Source organism: Temnothorax curvispinosus, unplaced genomic scaffold (genome assembly GCF_003070985.1).
Source record: "Temnothorax curvispinosus isolate PA1 unplaced genomic scaffold, ASM307098v1 QBEX01011856.1, whole genome shotgun sequence".
Taxonomy (NCBI): Eukaryota; Metazoa; Arthropoda; class Insecta; order Hymenoptera; family Formicidae; genus Temnothorax; species Temnothorax curvispinosus.
Window position 1 is genome coordinate 346,107 of NW_020221636.1, and position 21,010 is coordinate 367,116.

General features: G+C 34.6%; 3 protein-coding genes and 1 pseudogene across 3 annotated transcripts; 3 read left to right on the forward strand and 1 right to left on the reverse strand.

Moving 5' to 3' along the window:
- The first annotated feature begins 2,524 nt into the window (after positions 1-2,524).
- On the forward strand, positions 2,525-6,989 carry LOC112461889 (protein unc-45 homolog B-like). The gene is made up of 3 exons (XM_025027308.1): positions 2,525-2,606; positions 5,963-6,379; positions 6,699-6,989. Exons 2-3 carry the CDS (start codon positions 5,975-5,977, stop codon positions 6,912-6,914), a joined length of 621 nt encoding a protein of 206 aa, XP_024883076.1. The 5' UTR covers positions 2,525-2,606; positions 5,963-5,974; the 3' UTR covers positions 6,915-6,989.
- A 49-nt stretch (positions 6,990-7,038) lies between these two features.
- LOC112461862 lies at positions 7,039-8,419 on the reverse strand (annotated as a pseudogene).
- Positions 8,303-13,724, forward strand: LOC112461863 (protein unc-45 homolog B-like). Its single transcript, XM_025027271.1, has 6 exons — positions 8,303-8,428; positions 8,585-8,733; positions 10,068-10,491; positions 10,799-11,128; positions 11,217-11,660; positions 12,054-13,724. Exons 3-6 carry the CDS (start codon positions 10,090-10,092, stop codon positions 13,722-13,724), a joined length of 2,847 nt encoding a protein of 948 aa, XP_024883039.1. The 5' UTR covers positions 8,303-8,428; positions 8,585-8,733; positions 10,068-10,089.
- Positions 13,725-15,404: 1,680 nt separating this feature from the next.
- On the forward strand, positions 15,405-20,118 carry LOC112461879 (protein unc-45 homolog B-like). Its single transcript, XM_025027287.1, has 6 exons — positions 15,405-15,491; positions 15,679-15,765; positions 16,517-16,934; positions 17,271-17,597; positions 17,673-18,116; positions 18,439-20,118. The coding sequence occupies exons 3-6, from the start codon at positions 16,527-16,529 to the stop codon at positions 20,116-20,118; spliced, it is 2,859 nt and encodes a 952-aa protein (XP_024883055.1). The 5' UTR covers positions 15,405-15,491; positions 15,679-15,765; positions 16,517-16,526.
- Positions 20,119-21,010: the final 892 nt, after the last annotated feature.

Sequence of the window (21,010 nt, forward strand, 5' to 3'; positions counted from 1 at the left end):
CATGTAATCAGAGACGGAAAAATACCGTCTTGAATTATATCTAAATTAAATCCGAATTAATTCCGCGTAAATTAAAAATTAAACTCTCCATAAAACTCCTACGGTTCCGATTTAAAATCAAATTTCCGCGCACTTTTTTAATTTTGGGTAATCGCGATCATAACTATAGGTATATCAGATAAAGACACGGGTGGTAGAAATATTATTCATGTAGGTAGGTAGGAACGGGTAAAAACTAGATAAAAATCGGGTAGGTAGAGATACGGATAGGTAGAGATGAAAGAGGGGTGATTCGATGACAAAAAGAAATTAATGTATTTAATAATTTTAAGAAATTTAAGTTTGTTTTTATGAAAGTGCAATAATATAGGTTGTTTTATGTACAAAATTACATTTTGTCGTATAAAGTGTATAAAATGTATTAATGTATAAAATGTTAGATAAATTGTATAAAACGTAATTGTATTAAATTAAACTTATGTTTAATTCATGTAATCTGGGTTACACGAAATCGAAACGTGTTTATAACACAACATTTTCTAAAGTAAAACGTTATTAAATATTTTCTTCTTTTATTTCTTATTTTATTTTTCTTTAATAGCGTTTGAAAATATCGCCAATTTTTTATAATGTATAATAAGAATTTTTTAAATAAAAATACAAAGATATTATGGCTAAGCTAGTGGTCGAATATTAACTTTCTACTCGTGAAATTTGACATCGCCGTTTTACTGATTGTGAGTCGCGAATGTATTCGAAAAAATAGTTCCGATTCAGAAGTCATATCGTCAGGAGCATTATATCGTCCAGCTACGAGTCAAAAGTCGCAAAATTGCTTGGTCTTTACAAAATTAATTTAGAACTAAATTAATTTTTTTTTTAGTTCTACATTAATTTCCTAAATTTCTTTTCGCGGTAAATATTTGTGAAAGACTATTGCGAACACCGCGTTTTTTCCACGTTCGTGATCGCGATTACTATCTTGGTGATGGGCCTTATCACTGTTTCTCACGTTAGGTGAACGCTAGCGAATGCGTGGTTCGTACCGGCGTAGAGTCGAAATAATCTTTATCGTGATGAGTAATTTCTCGTCGGTTTTCGTGGGACCTATCTGCGAGACGCCTAATTCGGCGTCTCGTTGAAAGTTGGAAGCTACCGTTGCAGTGGCGAAGTTAATCCCATCAGGTTTTCTTAGCGGTTTCCGGAAGCAGTAGTTAAAGTTTTGGCAATGGGTCCATGACGACTACCACATGTTTTACAATCGCTGAATTAATTATTATATTCTTAGAGAAGATTTTATTTTTCTCGTTAAATGTTCTCCCATTAATAGTAATACCTACTAATATTACTTTTACAATAATGAAACTTATTAATAGTAAAATGTGCATAGATATAACGATAAATTTATACTATTAAGAAAATAAATTCAAATCAAGAATTATTTTGCATGCTCTTCTCAATACATTCGAATCGTGCTTAAGAATGTAGTTACAAACGTGTATGTTTTTTCTTTAATTTTTTATCTCTTTTTAGAGACCATTTCCAGATACATAGGAGTTAGCTGAATCGTACAGATTAATTTTTAAGCATTTAAATAGTTTAGATATTTCTATAATAAAATACATACGCAAACGGGGGGGGGGTGATATTTTATATTCAATAAATTTTAATTTTTATTAATTTTTAGAAAAGTTTAAAGTTTTTCTTTCTCGTACATCCATGAATGTAATAAAAAATGTGCGGATACTTGAAAAATTCGATACAAGTCGAATGAGTACCCTGATATTAGATTATAAAGTATCGATAACTTGAATTTAAACGTAACAAAGAAATTGGTAAATGATAAGATATACATATATATTGTAAAATGTTCCTATATAAAATTTTTCAGAATCTATTATCGGGTTCGACTTGTCTCAAATTGAGTTGGTACCCCAGGATTATTTGTATCTGCATATATTAAAGTTAAAATAAAAGCGCATGTATTTCATTATTCTTAAATATACTCGTTTGTAATTACTTTTCCGTAAAAACTGTTCTATCCATGTATTTTTTAATAGAAAACTGCGGTAAATATTATTTTTTATTTTGTGTAAGAGTAATTTTTTTTTGTTTATTTTAGTTATATTATATATATAACATCATTACATTTGCAGATGTAGCACGGATGCGCACCAGAATGATGTTTCACATCGGCAGTGTCGGAAAATGAACGTGCATGACTACGTAGTACCAATTTTGAAAATGGATGTACTGGCGGTAGTGTACAAGGGATTTCAACGATCCTACGAAAAAGGCCGAGATAACCTCTCTTAGGCTTCTCTCTGCTGTTGGCCTTCCAGGCGGCTGAGCCCACGCTTTCGAAAATCATGTGAAGCGCAGCGTCGCGCGTCGTGCCTTTAGCTACGCCGGTCATGTGGCTACCGAGTAGCCAATCAGAGTGAAATTCTATTCCAACGAGACGGCACATGGTGCTTCTTTCGGTCTAATGCTTGTCGGTTTCAATTACTCCTTGAAAAGTCCTAGGATCGTAAACATAGAGCGAGCACAGGAAGTTTGAAGGTGCTCGAACGACACGAGAGAACCAAGAGAAAGCTATCTAACAGGTAAAAGGATCTACATTTTGTTCTGTTTCGCCGACGATCTGAAATGAAAGCTTGCCGCGTGCGACGTGATCTAATTGGATGTAATAAAAGTATTCGTAACACCAACGTGAGATTATTACTTTTTGGCCGAAAATACTTCGACAAATCGTCGAGATAAGTAAAGCGAAACGTTTCATCTCCGCTCAATCACGCTATTGTATAATATTATCAAAGTGATAAGGTAAAACCAAATGAGCCAATAATTCCATTGTAAGGTTAGAGTAAACTCGGGTAAGATATGGTCATAAAGGAAAGATGGCCATCAACCTATCTTCTTCTTTTTCTTAATTCTTCTGGTTTATGGCACAAAAGTTCCCTCATGGATAGTATCGGCTATTATTCATGGCCAATCTATGTTCTTTCAATCTAGCTCGCCGTGATAGCTCAGTCAATAGAGACATTTAAATGGAATTAATTCGCGATTTTTTTTTTATTGTTTTGGAGGGTCATGGGTAGTCTAAAACCGGATTTTCAGGATTCTAACCCTGGAGCGTTGGCCGCCATTTTGATTAGAAGGGTGATTTTGTAAATATCGCGCTTATTTTCAACTTTAGAGTGAAAGTGGTAATAACCAAACTTGTAGAAAATTTAATACTCTACAATTTTTTGGTCCTTATCATTTTTCACCTAGGATCGATATTTTGGGTCTTAGACTCAAAAGTGGGGAAGGGGGGGTGAAATTTTTTTATTTGTTTTTTATTTTTTGAATTTACTTGGTATAATGAAAAACATCTTTTCCACACCACCACGGGGGTAGCGTTTATGGCGCGTTTATTCAAAAAATAAAAAAAATTTACCCCCCACTTTTGAGTCTAAGACCCAAAATATCGATCCTAGGTGAAAAGTGATAAGGACCAAAATTGTAGAGTATTAAATTTTCTACAAATTTGGTTATTACCACTTTCACTCTAAAGTTGAAAATAAGCGAGATATTTACAAAATCACCCTTCTAATCAAAATGAAGGCTAACGCTCCAGGGTTAGAATCCCGAAAATCCGGTTTTAGACTACCCATGACTTTCCGAAACAGTAAAAAAAAAATCGCTTCCCCAAATTAATTCCATTTCAGCGGTTTTTTCGGGATCTATTGACTGGGCTATGAAACATCGAATGAACATGAGTTGGCCATCTTTCTTGTATGGTCATCTTACCCGAGTTTACTCTATTAAACAGTACACGAGTTTTCCTAAATGAGTTGCAATTAGAGCATTATCATAAACGCACGTTTAGAAACGTCTCATGTTATATGAAGAATCTTATGTCGCATGAAGAAAGAGCAACAACGATTAACATATCATCCTAATTTTACAATAAACCGTAATTTTATAATAGATATCAGATCCAACGTGCTTTTACATTGCGCTAATAATTAATGTTTCTCCCTTTTATGTAACTAAAAATTTAATTTTATGTACATTTATGTACTTACTGTGATATTTATCTTGCCACAATGTAACCCTTTACGAATCTTAAATTATTGTTGCTCGAGTCTTTATTTTTTTATGCCTACCCTTACATTACACTACCCAACAATTGTGCCGGTTTATTTATACGAAACACGTCTGAACTAGTTTGAAAAGATCAAGAAACTGGATGTATCAAAAATCCGATAAACAAATATTTGACGGCACAGCATTAAATGCTTTGATATAAACAAAAATGAAGATGGAATGAGTTTCATCCTCACGCAAGTAAATTTTTCGCGCGTCTCAGATAATTCGCACCAGACTCGCTTTTTACTAAACTCACTAAAAAATTTTAATTCCCGCGAGAAAGGGAGGAATATAAATTGCCACTGACTCTTGCAGCAAAGCGTATATAATTGTGTATTTTTCGCGATAAAACGAAATAAAATATTTGCATGTAGTGTCATAAATCGTTGCCGATCCAAACTCAAACTTTCGCGATCGACAATAATTGAATTACAATCAGCGAGTCAGAAGCATTATTCAATCTATATATTTAACCCCAATGCTCCTACTTATAATGACGAAGATAATTCGTCGAAAATAATTAAAAACGTTTGCAAATTATATTGGGTCGGGATAATTTTACATTGTTTATAATACGATGCACAAACGGCTCCTGGATCATTCTGAGAACGTTGAGTGAGCTGAATCGAAATCTACAATTTTAAATTGCAGTAACAAAATTTGAGAAAATTTACTTGCTCACTATCTTCTTGAAAAACTGGTTTTAAAACTTTTTAATGTTCATTTATATACCTCTAATTCTTAAAACTAGAAAATAGATAAAAAGAAAGTTAAATCAAGATTAAAATTGATCTATATTGGTCTTATAGAAATGAATATAAATCGATCAATCAAAAATTCTCATCAGATGAAATTTAAAGCGTTTAAATTAGAGAACAGACCTTTTCTTTTATAGTTTAATAAAAGTCGACGTCTTAATATAAAAATTATTACAAAAATTAACTACAACTTATATGCAGATCTCACATTAGAAATTGCCTTGTTACTATTGAATTGAGCGTTTATTTTTTATTCATTAATGTTTATTACTTGCATATAATTATTTAATAATAATTTTATTATCATGCATGTCGCATTTAAGATAATACATATAAAATATCACAGAGAGTTTTTCCATGTTAAAGCATATGTCGCGAAAAATAATGAAAATGATTTTTTTACGCTCCTCAGGAAGGCTGCGCGAGGAAAGTAATGATCGAGTTAGTTGAGGGAGAATCTTAAGTATACAGTCGGATCCTCTTCAGTTGAGCCTTTCGAACGGTCGGTATGTTACAGAAGTGCACCCTTGTTTTTTACTCACGTCGCGGACGAAAATGCAGAAGAGCATCGACCAGCGTTACGCAATTGAATTTTGCGTGAACCTTGGAAAAACAGCTTCTCAGAAACGTTTGAAATGCGCTGAGGACAATGTATTGGAATACCGCTTTGTCATATAGAAGGGAAGCCGTTTAGGTCTGTTCTATACATTCAGCCGTATATCGTAGTCGGATGTTGGAACGCAGCCGGCCGTTTAATAAGAGAATTTCTTTTCCGAAAACGAATTTTCCTCATTGTACCATCGGCTACGTTTCAACATTCGACTCCGACATATGTGTAGAACGACTGATTGTAGGACCGGCCTTAGGATGAACAGCGCTCTTCTGGGCGACCTTCGAAAGGCTCGGGGTTCAACTGACAATGAAAGGGTCTAACCGTATACCTCAGATTCCCTCTCAACTACCTCACTTTCTCTACGCAGCCTTTCTAGAGAACGTATAAAAATCATTTTCATTACTTTCCGGACACACTATGTATAATGCAGCACGTCATATATAATGTGTTGTAGAGTTATTCCACTATGGCAGAGTCAGATATGACTGCACAGGAATGGAAAGAGAAGGGTAACGAAGAGTTAAAAAAAAACAATTGGTCTGAAGCTTCAAGTTACTATACAAACGCACTGAAACTAGAAGAGGACAACGTTAAAAAAGCAGCGCTCTACAAATATCGAGCGGAAGCTTATTTAAAACTGGGCGATTACGAGAAAGTGATTGAAGACTGCGACAGTACGTTAAAGATATGTTGTAATAGAGTATTGCATCACAGATGTCAAGCGCTAGAAGCGTTAAAGAAATTCGAGGAGGCTAATAGAGATGCACAGATTATTATTTCATCTGATAACGAAAATATCCAATTCGAAGCAGAGCGATTATTTGAAATTGTACAAGAACATTGTAAGAGAAATTCACGTATTAGCGCCAAGGTAAATACACATAACTATTACAAAAGTTCGGCAACTTGCAAGACATGATAATTTGATCTAGATAATATAAAAATTTTAACAAATGTCTCATACTGGATATATTAGTAATAATTTCTGTTTCACTTAATACGGTATAATTTGACAAATGGATTTGAGTTTTCTCTCTTTTATTATATAATAATTAATTTTTATAGTTTAATAGTCTGCACACACTGTATGGATAAAAATTACGTAATATAAATATAATCTTTCACAGTTATTTATATGTTCATTACAAGTTATTATATTTAAGTATATGCTTAATTGTGCTTTGTGTTAGATATCACAAGTGCTAGATCCAGCATTGAATGTAAGCGTAGATATGAAAAAACGTGAAACTGCTATGAGTAATCTGCAACTGCTCACATATGAGAAAGTTAGTGCCGATGATGAGGTGATCTTCAAAGAAAATAATTTATCCAAAATCACACAACTTGTGAATATCGAAAAGGACGTATCATCACAAGGCACTGATAACATTAAACATATCGATTAAGAAAATATGTGAATATTAATAAGATGTTAATTGAAATCGAAATGTCATATTAATAGAATATTATATTTTTAAATAAATGGTAGCCTAATGTATAATATAATTAATAAATAATATAATTTTGCATTTACAAGACACCTGCCTTGGCGTTGTTTACCCATGATAAATAATATTCTAGCTTTTTCGAGCACAGTATACTCCTTCTCGACAGGCTTGCGTCGTTACAAAAATTTGCTCGCTATGTCTCTACAAAAATTTCTTTATGAATTCTTATTTGTTCTTGCAGGCTAAAATTTCTTTCTTCGCTGCTGTTAGCAATTGGTGAAACTCGGAGAGTGCCGAGGATGTAGAGACAGTTTTTATTTATAAACTTGATCCTTGCAAAATGGAAACGCCGGCTTCTCTTAACGCCGCTAAAGTTTGTTTACCTTGTGGCAACCAATCAATCTAAGTATATATTTAATAATAATATATTACAATGTATACATTTATATTAATTATATATAAGTGTACGAGCTACTAACGCTTTTTACATTCTCTATAATGGATTTAATTACCAAATCCGTTAATCCGTATTCTTCAAGATTTTATTATTCTTATGTTTCCACAGACAGTCAGAAAAACATGTGTAGCTTTTTCAGCACAGTTGAAGTAATTTCCAAAGTAGTAAAAAGTGATAAGCACAAACGTATATCACGCTCGTCACGTTAAAATGTACGCAAGGAGACGCTTCCTAAAACGAAAGTAATAATATTTAATTGCACAATTTCAATTATACTAAGTTGAGCACAAAAACTTATTATTACCAATTTGCAATTTATTAAATGACGGCGTATCAATGCAGAATATTTTATAAATTGCTGTAAGTCTCTTTAGTGTCCTCTTCAACGGGTCGAATAAATTTTCTCTCCACACAGCAAGTCCACCACGGCACCTACTTGGGCAATTTTTACGTTTCTTTATTTTTATTAGCGCTTCAAATTCTTGCCTCTTTGCTTTGGATAAGATTCACCAGAGCTCATTCTGATTTCCAAGTTACGCTGAAAGATAATACGTTCGTAAGAACGAGCATTCATCAAATCACAAATCTCTGAAACGTCGGTTCTTAATTATTTTATCAGACTCGTCGTCTGATTTAATGAATAATCTTTACCTTGCTGGTGCATCTCTCGACTAAATTATCTTCTAAGATGTCATCCTCATTAATTGAACAGAGGAAAAATTGTACAGAGAGGCTATTGTAGTTGTAAAATGTGCATGAAACTATAGTAAATATTACAGTAATTACTATAATTTTGCGTGCTTTTTTCGCAACTACAGTAGTTTTTTCTATAAGGGAATATGTTCAGGTCCATAAAATTTTTTATTATTTTTTGCTTAGCGACCGCAGCGTTCTTCTGAGAAGCTCCTTCTCGACGCACTACCTCTAAAATCTCTCGGGCCTCTCGGAGCGATCCCTGTGCGCGTCTGACTTGTAACACTCGGCCCCGCAATAGCCTAGGCCACATCGCAAACAGGTATACAGGTTCTTGTTATGCACCTGTTATGAGAATAGAAACTCATCCGATTTAAAAGAATAATTTCTAAAAAAAGTCACGTGACGAACAGCGTCATGTCTCATTGGTTACGCCAGTCACATGTGAAAAGCCAATCAGAATACAATTCTTTTGCAGCGAGACGACGCACTGCGCACTTTTCGGATAATGCTTGCTAGTTTAAATTAATCGTTGAAAAGCGCTAGAGGATTATAGACAATTGTGGAGCGATTAGAAGAAGTTCGAGCGGCACCAGAGAACATTACCAGGAGGAAGCTCTTCGACAGGTAAATGATCTAAATTTTGTTTTGTTTCGCCGACGATCTGAATGAAGGTTTATCGCGTGAAGCGTGATCCATTTCGATTATTCTAAAAAACATAAGATTATTACGTTTCGCCCGAAAATATTTTGACGTCGAGGAAAAATGTTTCACCTCTTTCAAACGTTCTATCGCGCTATTTTTTAATATATTCAAGTGAAAGGGTAAAACCAAACAAGCCAGTAGTTTCATTGTAGGGATCCGAAACAATACACGAGGCACGAGGTTTTCTGAGTAAGTTGCGATTAGCTCATTAAAATAAACGCAGGTTTAGATACATCTCACGAAGAATATCATGTTGCATGAAGAAATACCAGTGGCGAATGGCATACAGCACTCTAATTTCATAATTAACCGTAATTTTGTAGTGAATTTTAGATCCAACGTACTTATATGATGCGCTAATAAAGTTCCTCTTTTTATGTAACTGAAAAATTAATTTTGTGTACCGTTCGATATTTATCTTATCGAAATGTGACCTATCACAAATCTAAAATCATTGTTGCTTGAGTCTTTATTGTTATGCTATCCATATGCCACCGGCCTATGTGTCGGTCTGTTTATACGAAACACGTCTGAACTAGTTTGAAAAGATCAAGGAACTGGATGTATCAAAATTCCGACAAACAAATATTTGACGTCACGTTAAATGCCCTGATATAAACAAAAATGTCGATGGCACAAGATTCATCTTCACAAAAGTAAATGTTTCGCGCATCTCAGATAATTCGCGAGCAGACTCGCTTTTTATTAAAGAATTTTAATTCCCGCGTGAAAAGGAGGAATATAAATTGCCACTGACTCTTACAGCAAAGCGTATATAATTGTGTATTTCTCGCTATAAAACGAAATAAAATATTTGCATGTAGTGTCATAAATCGCCGCCAATCTAAACTCGAAGTTTCGCGATCGACAATAATTGAATTACAATCGGCGGGTTGGGCGGAAAGTACTATTGAGTTTATAATTTAACCCCGATATTCCTATTTATTTTGAAGATGGCTTATCGAAAATAAACCTGTTTTACGATATGTTAATGAAAGCACTCTAATATAAAAATTATAACTATTACAATTTACATGCAGATCTTACATTAGAAATTGCATTGTTATTATTGAACTGCAGGTTTATTTTCAATCCATTAATGTCTTATACTTGCTTATGACTATTTAGCTATAATTTCATCATCTATGCTTTTCGCATTTAAGATAGTACATGTAACATATCACAGACAGTTTTTCCATGTTAAAATATACGTATACTTACATATAATGCAACATATTCTATATTTTGTGTTGTAGCGTTATTCCATCAGAGTCAGATATGACTGCACAGGAGTGGAAAAAGAAGGGCGATGAAGATTTTAATCACGAAAATTGGTCTGAAGCCTTAAGTCACTACACAAACGCAATTAAACTAGTAACAGAGGACAATGCTGAGAAGGCAGTATATTACAAATTTCGAGCCGCCACTTATTTAAATATATGCGATTACGACAGAGCGATTAAAGACTGCGATAGTGTGTTAAAAATATGTTATAATGATGCAGAGGCACTGTATCGCAAATGTCAAGCACTAAAAGCAGTAGGGAGATTCGAGGAGGCACTTCGGAACGCGGAGATTATTATTTCATCTATGCCCGATAACAAAATTGTTCAATCCGTAATGTCGCAATTACTTAAAATTCTACAAGAATGTCGGGAAAATGCAAGAATTAGTACCGAGGTAAATATACATAAATATTAAAAAAGTTTATTAACTCACAAGATATGATAATTTTGTCTAGATAATACAAAAATTATAACACATTTTTTTATACTGAATATATTACTAAGAGTTTTTGTTACATTTAATTTGACAAACAAATTTAAGTTTTGTTCTTCTTATTATAAAATTTTTATCGGGTGATAGTCTACACACCCTGTACATATATAAATTAAGTCATATATAAATATAATCTTTCACAGTTATCTATATTTTTATTACATATCATTATATTCAAATATATGTTTAATTTTACTTTATACTATAGGTATCAGAAATGATGGATTTAGCATTTAACATGAGAGCAGATAACCAGAAACGTGAAAACGCTATGAATAATCTGTTTGTGCTCGCACGTGGGAATGCTGGTGCCGAAGAGATCCTTAAGAAGGAAGGTGTACACAAACTTGCACAACTTGTAAAAGCTGAAGAGAACGAGAAAGTGACTTGTACCGCGATTCGTATTGTAGGAACATTATGCAAAAATAATATTAGTCGAACCGAGTTCGTTGTGAAATATGTCGGTTTGCTTTGGTGTCTGGAAATGATAAACTGTACGTCTATAAGAAGAGTTAACGCGTCTCAATACTGTTTACAGGTAAATATTATCGAGTGAAATACGTGTAGTTACGTATATCATGTACGTATTTCAGTAATTAAAAGTTTATTGCATATTTCGGTTTCAGAATATATTAAACACTTACAGCGGCATGACTAATAATCCCGATTCAAAACTTGACAAGGCTTTATGCAAGAAGTATAAAAAAGAAATTTTCATGATTCTGTCGTTCTTGTTGAATAGTATAACGAGTAGAACGATATCAGGTCTTGCTAGAGACGCATTAATAGGACTTATTACGCGCAACATTCATTATACCGCGTTAAACTGGGCAAAACGATTAGTCGACCTTGGCGGCTTGCAAAGATTAATGGAGATGGCCAGTGAAACGATGAAATATGAATGCGAATCCTCGATGGACATCACGTCTTCCACGCGAACTATAATCAGTGTGTGTTTAACAAAAATATATGAAAACATGTGGTGTGAAGATGATAAGAGAAAATTTGTCGACGCCATTGCGGAATTTATTGAAGATAAATTGCGTTCGTCTGACATAGACTCTAATAAAGTATGAATTTTGTAACTTCCGATCTTTTTTAATTATTTAAATTGTTTCAAAATAAAAGGCCAAGTATCTTTTAACTGTAGCTTATTTGAGTAATTTGAACTCTATTTTTAAAGCAAATATGTCAAAGAAGATTTCTTTTTCAATTGTCCATATTGTATATTCTGCAAGTTTTATATATTAAGATACAATTATAACAGAATTTAATCGAAGTTTATTGAAGAATATAACTGTACCATCTACTATATTTTCTAAAGCTTAATTTACTCTTAATTAAAGATTTATCCTATTTTCAATTCGAGTTAAATGACAGCAGGTGCCTTAATTTTTTAAAACAATTAATTATTGAAAAACGAAACGTATAAATCTATAAATTGTTAATTGATTGTTTTACAGGTGCGCATAGTACTTGCGATAACAACCTTGATATTCGGCTCGTTAGATGATGTTGTGGACGTAATTATTTTTAAAAGACTGATTTCTGATATGATGTTACTAATGTCAAAAACGAATGACCTGTTGCAACAGAAAGTAGTTTGCGAATGTATCGTCGCCGCTATAATCAAATATAATACGGCTAACGTGTTTATATGTCGAAATATAAATACATTAGAGAATCTGTATCAATCTAAGGATGATTCAATTCGAGTTCAAGCGTTAGTGGGTTTGTGCAAATTGAGTAGATTTGATGACAGCTTTTTACGCAATAGTGCGACCATCGATCCATTCACCGATAAAGCGACGAAGAAATTAACCAAGATTTGCAGACAATTATTGATCAATCCCAAGAAAGAGGATGATACGATATGGGCCATTAAAGGCCTATCGTATCTTACTTTCGACGCCGAGATCAAGGAGAAGTTCATCGAGGATCAACGTTCGTTCAAGCGCGTCGTTCAAGTGATGAACGAACTCGCCAAGACTGGCGATCAATCAGTACTCTACGCCGTGGCCACGACGTTGGTGAACTTGTGCAACGCTTATGACGATCAGGAACTCATACCCGAGATGAAAGAATTGCTAATGTTCAGCTCGTATCACCATTTTTTCGCGCGAAGTCAGAAACTGAACCACGACGAATTTGTGACTAAAAGACGGTGCACGTTAGCGAAGGCCGATGTAACCAGCACTCTGGTAAGTCTCGCTAAAACGGACAGCCAGAACTGCAAAGAATTAGTAGCCCGCGTTTTCCACGCGATATGCAGTCAACAGGAGTTGAGAGAAATAATTGTTCAACAAGGTGGCACGGAGGCACTATTGTCGTTAGCACTGAGTGGCACAGACAAGGGAAAAAAACATGCTTCGCGAGCCCTGGTCTATCTAGGACTCAGGAGACATCCCGAGGTTGCGTTTTCCGGTCAGATAATCATGGAGGTTGTACGGCCGATGGTAAATCTTCTGAACCCGGAGTGTTCCGTGTATGAGAATAGTGAGACTCTAACAGCTTTGCGCAATCTAGCTAGTGTCAATGACCACACGCGACAACGTATATTCAACGAGGCAGGATTTCCGAAAATCGCTGACTATATAAATTCAAAGCATTACATATTGAAACTCAGGTCCGCGCAACTTCTAGACAATTTGACATTATGCCGTGAAGTTGCTATTCGATGTTACAAGCAGGACAATTCTGATGTTATATCTCTTGTGTCCGAAACATTGTACGCGGACGAAAATAAAAATATGTATAAGGTAAATGCTGGAGTTCTAACGAGGGTCACGGCGATCAGCAAATCAACTTGCGAGAACATTCTCAACACGGATCCCACGCTAAAAGAACTAAGCAATTTCCTCGCTAATTCAGACGGTGAGTTACAATGTAGGGGTATTAAAATTTTGCTAAATATAATGAGAAACTCGAAAGATGCTGCTGCAAAAATCATCGAAACAGACGTAATGAAATCACTGAGGGCATTGAGCAAAAACGATAACGCGCAAAACAAGGAGGTTAAGGAATTAGCATCCCTTGCTTTAGAGATTGTTGCGGAATGGGTAACTAATCAAGAGAAACGTAGCAAAGGATATGAATCGTCACAAAGCATTGATAATAAAGAATACATCGATTAAGAAAATCATATGTAAATGTTAATTGCGACCTGTGTCATTTTAATAGATGTCATGTTAATATCATATAAATGTCATATTAATAGAATATTATTTCTTCTTTAATAAATGAGAGCACAATGTGTATAGTACAATTAAGAAATAATGAAACTTTGCATTTACTAGACCTTGCACTTTTTACCCGCAATAAATAATATTCTAGCTTCTTCAAGTACAGAAGTACACTCTTTCTTGATAGGCTTGGGTCGTCGCTATGTCTCTGCAAAAATCTCTTTCTGAATTCTTGATTGCCGCTCTCGCAGGTTAAAATTTCTTTGTTCGCTGCTGCCAGCAATCGGTGAAGCTCGGAGAGTGCCGCGGATGTACAGACCGTATAGACGTTTTCATTTCAGCGCCTAATTCTTGCAAAATGGCAACTAATGAACCTAAGTATATATTTAACAATAATATATATTATAATTTATACATTTATATTCTTATATAAATCTCTAGTAAAGAGCGATTTACACGTAAGCGCCCGCGTATGTTTGCCACACGTTAAAGTGTACGCAAGCGGAAGCTTTTCAAACGCAAATAATAATCAAACAAAAGAAATGGTTCAATTCGACCCATTTATCAATTCGACAGGCCATTTATTAATAATATTTAAATACACAACGTTTATTCTCCTCACGGTCAAAAAATTATTAATTTATTATGATTGGTCAATTTTCTTACGGTTCTTACGGTTACGACTAAAAATTTGTTATGTGGCTTTTACAGGCGTACGAAACAACTTGGAGTAATTTATAATGTGTAATATTAATTTTATAATTTATTATATATGTAGTACAAGAAAAGCAGGTTCTAATGATATTTGAGAAAATTAACGGACTGATTTTTAGAAAATATATTGGTAGAATTTTACTGCAAAATTTGACTAGAATTGTAAATTGTTTAAAATAGAAATCTCAGTTTACGACGTCGCAAAAATGTGGCTTGAATCCGCTCAGATTCGTGCGCAGGAAATACAAAATCTACCGGCTCCAAAATTGTATGCAGTTATAGTAGAGCTTTAAATTATTTTCATTAATAATACATGACATAAATACTTATAATAAATTACTGATAATAAAAATAATAATAATAAATTACTTATAATAAAAATATAGTATTTCTGATAATAAAATAACGTAATTTTGGTAATAATATATATATTGTGAATATATCTCAAAGCCGACTATATTATCTGTTATTTGGACTATTATCTATAATTTAAAAGTTTTAGAAAATAGAAACAATTTAGACGATTTAAAAAAGAAAAATTTCTTTTACTATTATATTGTTACAAAGTACGCGAGATTAGGCATGATAGCTTGATGCGCTTATTGGATATAACAAAATGACGGCCTTTCGCTTGCCTGCCACCGCCGCTGTCCAAATATTACAAAAAATACGATCGATTAAAAATTGTTAGCTTATAGCCGCAATATCGTCTCGTTCCGCATTCTGCGAAAAATCAATCTATGACCTTTCACGTGGCCGAGAGCGCGCGCGCTTTCGAAAATCACGTGACGCACGCCTCATTATAGTCGGTCACGTAGCTAGGAAAAGCCAATCAGGATGAAATTCTATCGCAGGAAGACAGCGCTCGGTACTCTTTTCGGATAATATTCGCTGGTTTAAGTTAGTCCTTGAAAAGTGCTAAAATCGTAAACAATCGTGGGGCGAGAAGAAGAAGTTTGAAGGTGCGATACGAGCGAACATTACAAAGAGAAAACTATTCGACAGGTAAAGGTTCTACATTTTGTTCTGTTTTGCTGCGACGATCAGAATAAAAGCTTGCCGCGTGTGACGTGATCCAATTCGACATAATATAAGTATTCGTAGAAACGTAAGATTATTACTTTTTGCTCGAAAATACTTTCACATATCGTCGAAACAAGTAATGCAAAAGCTATTGTATAACGTGTTTAAGTGAAACGGTGAGGCCAAACGAGCCAGTAGTTCCACTATAGGATTGTTAAACTACATACGAGGCACGAGGCACGAGGCACAAAGTTGAGTAAGTTGCGATTAGCGCATTAACTAGCTTAAACGCACATTTTTAGATGCATCTCACGACGAATCTTATGTTGCATTGTAGAAAAAAGCGACAAATGCCATGGCACTTTAATTTTATATAATAAGTCGTAATTTTAAAATTGATAGAACGTACTTTAACGATGCGATAATAATAAAGTTTCCCTTTTTATGTAATTGAAAAATTAAATTTTGTGAACTGTGATATTTATCTTATCGAAATGTGACCACTCACAAATTTAAAAACACTGCGCTCGAGTCTTTATTTTCTTATAATATATATATTCTTACATTACCGGCAATTGTGCCGGTCTATTTACACGAAACACATCCGAACTGATTTGAAAAGACCAACAAACTAGATGTGTAAAAAAACTGATAAAGAAAAACGTTGAGATTCAATATCACGCAAATAAATTCCTCGCGCGTCTCAGATAATTTGCACACTTTTCCCAGACAAGTGTAAATTGCGCCAGATTTTTGCAGCAAAGCGAACATAATTGCATTTTTTGCAATAAAACAAAATAAAATATTTTAATGTAGTGTCATAAATTGTTGCCGATCCAAACTCGAACTCTCCCTTTCGCGATCGACAATAAATAATTGATTTAAAGTCAGCGGGTTGGAAGTATACTCTATGCCTTTCGCATTTAAGATAATAAGTATAAAATATCACGAGATTTTTCCCACGTTAAAACATATATATAATGCATCATATATTTTGTGTTGTGGAGATATTCCACCATGGCAGAGTCAAATATGACTGCACAAGAATGGAAAGAGAAGGGTAACGAAGAGTTTAACAAAGGCAATTGGTCAGAAGCATTGAGTGACTACACAAACGCACTGAACCTAGTAGAGAACAACGCTGAGAAAACGGTGTACTACAAAAATCGAGCTGCTGCTTATTTAAAGCTGAACGATTACGAGAATGCTCTTGAAGACTGCGACAGCGCGTTAAAGATATGTTGTAATAAAGCATTGTATCGCAGATGTCAAGCACTAGAAGCGTTAGAGAGATTCGAGGAGGCACATTGGTACGCGGAGATTATTATTTCATCTGACCCCAATAACAAAGTTATTCAACCAGTAAAGGAGCGCTTACATAAAATTGTACAAGGTTGTCGTAAGGACCCACATCTTAGTGCCACGGTAAATATACATAACTATTACAAAGGTTCATCAACTTGCAAGACATGATATTTGGTCATGTAAAAGATAATGTAAAAATTATCACACATTTCTCTCATACTGCATATATTAGTTCGCATATAAAAGAATTTTTGTTTTACTATTAGATACCAAACGTAATTTGAAAAATTAAATTATGTTTGTTTTTTTAATTATATAATTATTAATTTCTCTCGGGATAATAGTTATACTATATAGATAGAAATTACCTGATACAAATATTATTTTTCACAGATATTTACATTTTTATTACACATTATTACGTTTAAAAATACGCTTATTTCTGCATTTTATTAGATATCAAAAATGATGGATTCTGCATTTAACGATTGCGCGGATAAGGAGGAATATGAATATGCTATGAGTATTCTGTTTGTGTACGCATGTGACGAAGCTGGTGCCGAGGAGATCTTCAAGAACGAAGGTGTATCAAAACTCGCACAACTTATAAAAGTTGAAGAGAACGAGAAAGCGATGTACGCGATTTGTATTTTAGGCAAGTTATGCAAAAACAATATTAATCGAACCGAGTCCGTTGTGAAATATATTGGTTTGCTTCGGTGTCTGGAAATGATGAACAGCCCATGTACAGATAGAGTCAACGAGTCCCAAATTTGTTTACAGGTAAATATTATTGACTAGAATGTAGTTAGTATACACGTATTTTAGTAATTAATTTATTGTATAATTTGATTTCAGAATATATTGAATACTTACAGCGGCATGAACGACGAACCCGATTCAAAACCCAACAAGACTTTGTGCGAAATACATAAGAATGAATTTGATATGATTTTGTCATACTTATTGAATAATATAGCGAATAGAACGATAACAGGCCTTACTAGAGATGCAATAATAGAACTTATTATGTGTAACATTCATCATACCGAGTTAGGGTGGGCCAAACAATTGATCAAGTTTCGTGGTTTGCAAAAATTAATGGAGGTAGCCAGTGAAATGGAAGGATACAAATACAAAGAATCCTCGATAAACATCACGTCTTCCACGCGAATTAAAACCAGTATGTGTTTAACAAAAATATATGAAAACATGTACTATGATGCTGCTAAGAAAGAATTTATCGACGCCATTGAGAAATTTATTAAGGATAAATTGCTTACATCTGACTCAGAATCCAAAGTATGAATTTCGTAACTTCTGATCTTTTCTAATTGTTTTAAAATAAAGGGTCGACTATTCCTTTAACCATAGCATACTTGAGAAATTTAAACTATTTTAAAAGCAAAAATGCCAAAGAAAAATTTTTTTTTTATTTGTCGATATCGTACATTCTGTAAGTTTTAATATAAAATACGATTATAAGAGTTTGATCAAAATTTATTGAAGAAATATGACTTTGCCATCCAAGAAAATTAAATAACACTGTAGCTGCCTTGATTTCCTTTTAATCAAATATTGTTTTACGTAAAAATTTGTAAATTGTTAATTTGTTGTTTTACAGGTGCGTGGAGTGGTTGCGATAACAACCTTAATGTTCGGTCCGTTAGACGTTGTATACGCAATTATGATTAAAAGAGGGGTGCTTGAGATGATCGTTGCTATGTCGGAAGCAAATGACGTGTTTCAAAAAAAAGTGGTTTGTGAATGTGTCATCGTCGCAATGACCAAATTTAAACAGACCAACGTGTTTATATGTCGATGTGTACGTATATTGGAGAACCTGTATACATTCTCTACGTATACGTATACAGGTATGTATGATTCAATACGAGTTCGAGCGTTAGTGGGTCTGTGCATAATAAGCAAGTTTGAAAAAAGCATTTTAAGCAGTTACACGACTATTGAACCGTTCGCGCAGCTCGCGGATGGAACGATAAAGAAATTGACCAAGGTTTGCGCACAATTCTTGATTAATCCCAAAAAAGAAGAAGATATGAGAAAATGGGCCATTAAGGGCCTGAGGTATCTCACTATCATCTTCGAGGTCAAAGAGAAGTTGATCAAAGATCGACAACAAGCCGCAGTAAAAGCAATTATTGAGCTAACCGAGACTAAGGATCAATCGGTACTCTATGACGTGACTATTATGTTGGCAAACTTGTGTTGCGCTTATGACGATAATGAACTTATACCCGAGATGATAGAATCGGTAATGTTTATCAAATATTATTTTTCCGGGAGAGATCAGCCTAAAAAGGACGACTTTATGAAAATAAGTCGGCGCGCGTTAGTGGAGGTCGGTGTGACTAGCGCTCTGGTGAGACTCGCTAAAACAGACAATCAAAACTGCAGGGAATTGGTAGCCCGCGTTTTCCATGCGATATGCAGTCAACAGGAGTTGAGAGAAATAGTTGTTCAACAAGGCGGCGCGAAGGCATTATTGTCATTAGTGCTGAGTAGCACAGACAAGGGAAAGAACCATGCTTCGCGAGCCCTGGTCCATCTAGCACACACGATACCTCCTGCATTTCCTGATCAGATAATCAAGGAGATTGTTTGGACAATCATAAATCTCCTGAATTCGGAGTGTTCCGTAAATGAGAGATGCGAGGCTCTAACAGCTTTGTGCAATCTAGCTAGCGTCAACAACAGCATGCGAGAACATATATTCATCGAGATAGGATTTGAAAAATTCGAGGACTATATGCGTGACGATAACAACATGCTGAAACGAAAGGCCGCACAACTCATAAACAATTTGGTATTATGCCCTGGAGTTGCTGTCCAATACTGCGAGCAGAGATCTTATCAAGTTGGGTATCTTACATTATTGTTCGAGGACAAAGATAAAGATATAGATACTATTAAGGCATTGGCTGGAACAATAGCCATGCTGACAGCGGTCAGCAAAGAGGCTTGCGACGAAATAATCTATTCGGATCCTTTGCTAAAATTCCTATACAACTTACTCACTAATCCAGACGGAGACTTACAGCATAAAGGTACTGAAATTGCGTTAAATATGATGAGAAGTACAAAAGACCTCGATGCAAAACTCATCAAAACAAACATAATAAGACCACTGACGGCATTGTCCGAGAACGATACCGTACCAGACAATAAGATCAAGGAATTAGCACGTACTGCTTTACTGGTTGCTGCGCATATAGTCGACATCGAGACAAACGACAAAAGTGATAAAGCGTCACAAAACATTGATAGTTTAGAACATGTCGATTAAGAAAATTATATATATAAATGTTAATTGGGATCTTAATGTCATATTAATAGAATTATTTTTTATTTTAATAAATGACAGCATAATGTACAGTATAATTAATAAATAATGTAATTCTGCATTCTCAAGACTTTTGACCCAACGCTTTTTGTCCACGATAAATAACATTCTAGCTGCATTAAGTACACTCTTTCTCGCCAAGCTTGCGTCGTTTCGCAATGTCTCTGCGAAAATCTATTTGTGAATTTTTAATTGCCGCTTTTGCAGGTTAAAATTTTTTCTTCGCTGCTGCCAGCAATCGATGGAGCTCGGAAAGTGCCGCAGACGTACAGACGGTTTTCATCTCGACGCCCGATTCTTGCGAAGTGGAAACGCGCGGCTAATGTTGACGCCGATAAAGTTTGTTTATCTTGTGGCAACCAATTAATCTACATATATATTTAATAATAATATATTATAATGTTTACATTTAAATTCATATACAGGTGTACGAGCTACTCACTTTTACATATTTTATAACGGATTCTATTGCCGCGTCTGCCTCTTTGACAATTTCATTGTTTCTCATGTTCTCACAGATAGTTACAAAAACACGGGCAGTTTCAAATAATATCCAATTTAGTATAAAGAATGATCTGTATGACGTAAGCGCGTATATTACGTTATAGGGTACGTAAAGGGACGCAAACAATAAGTTCCTAAACGCAAATAATAAGTTTAGTTGCACAATTATAATTATACCATTTTGAGCATATGAATTTATTATCACCAACCTGCAATTCGTTAAATAACGGTACGTCTATCAAAGCAGGGTGTTTTATAAATTGCTATAAATATTTTTAGGTCCTCTTCAACGGACTAAAATAATTTTTTTTTCGGCATGTCCATCACGGCA

What these genes read in the sequence shown, in the direction of transcription:
- LOC112461889 (XM_025027308.1), top strand. Translation starts at nt 5,975, where the DNA reads ATGGCAGAGTCAGATATGACTGCACAGGAATGGAAAGAGAAGGGTAAC. An exon ending in ATTCACGTATTAGCGCCAAG is followed by an intron (nt 6,380 to 6,698) that starts GTAAATACACAT and finishes GCTTTGTGTTAG; the next exon opens with ATATCACAAGTGCTAGATCC.
- LOC112461863 (XM_025027271.1), top strand. Translation starts at nt 10,090, where the DNA reads ATGACTGCACAGGAGTGGAAAAAGAAGGGCGATGAAGATTTTAATCAC. An exon ending in ATGCAAGAATTAGTACCGAG is followed by an intron (nt 10,492 to 10,798) that starts GTAAATATACAT and finishes TTTATACTATAG; the next exon opens with GTATCAGAAATGATGGATTT. An exon ending in CTGACATAGACTCTAATAAA is followed by an intron (nt 11,661 to 12,053) that starts GTATGAATTTTG and finishes ATTGTTTTACAG; the next exon opens with GTGCGCATAGTACTTGCGAT.
- LOC112461879 (XM_025027287.1), top strand. Translation starts at nt 16,527, where the DNA reads ATGGCAGAGTCAAATATGACTGCACAAGAATGGAAAGAGAAGGGTAAC. An exon ending in ACCCACATCTTAGTGCCACG is followed by an intron (nt 16,935 to 17,270) that starts GTAAATATACAT and finishes GCATTTTATTAG; the next exon opens with ATATCAAAAATGATGGATTC. An exon ending in CATCTGACTCAGAATCCAAA is followed by an intron (nt 18,117 to 18,438) that starts GTATGAATTTCG and finishes GTTGTTTTACAG; the next exon opens with GTGCGTGGAGTGGTTGCGAT.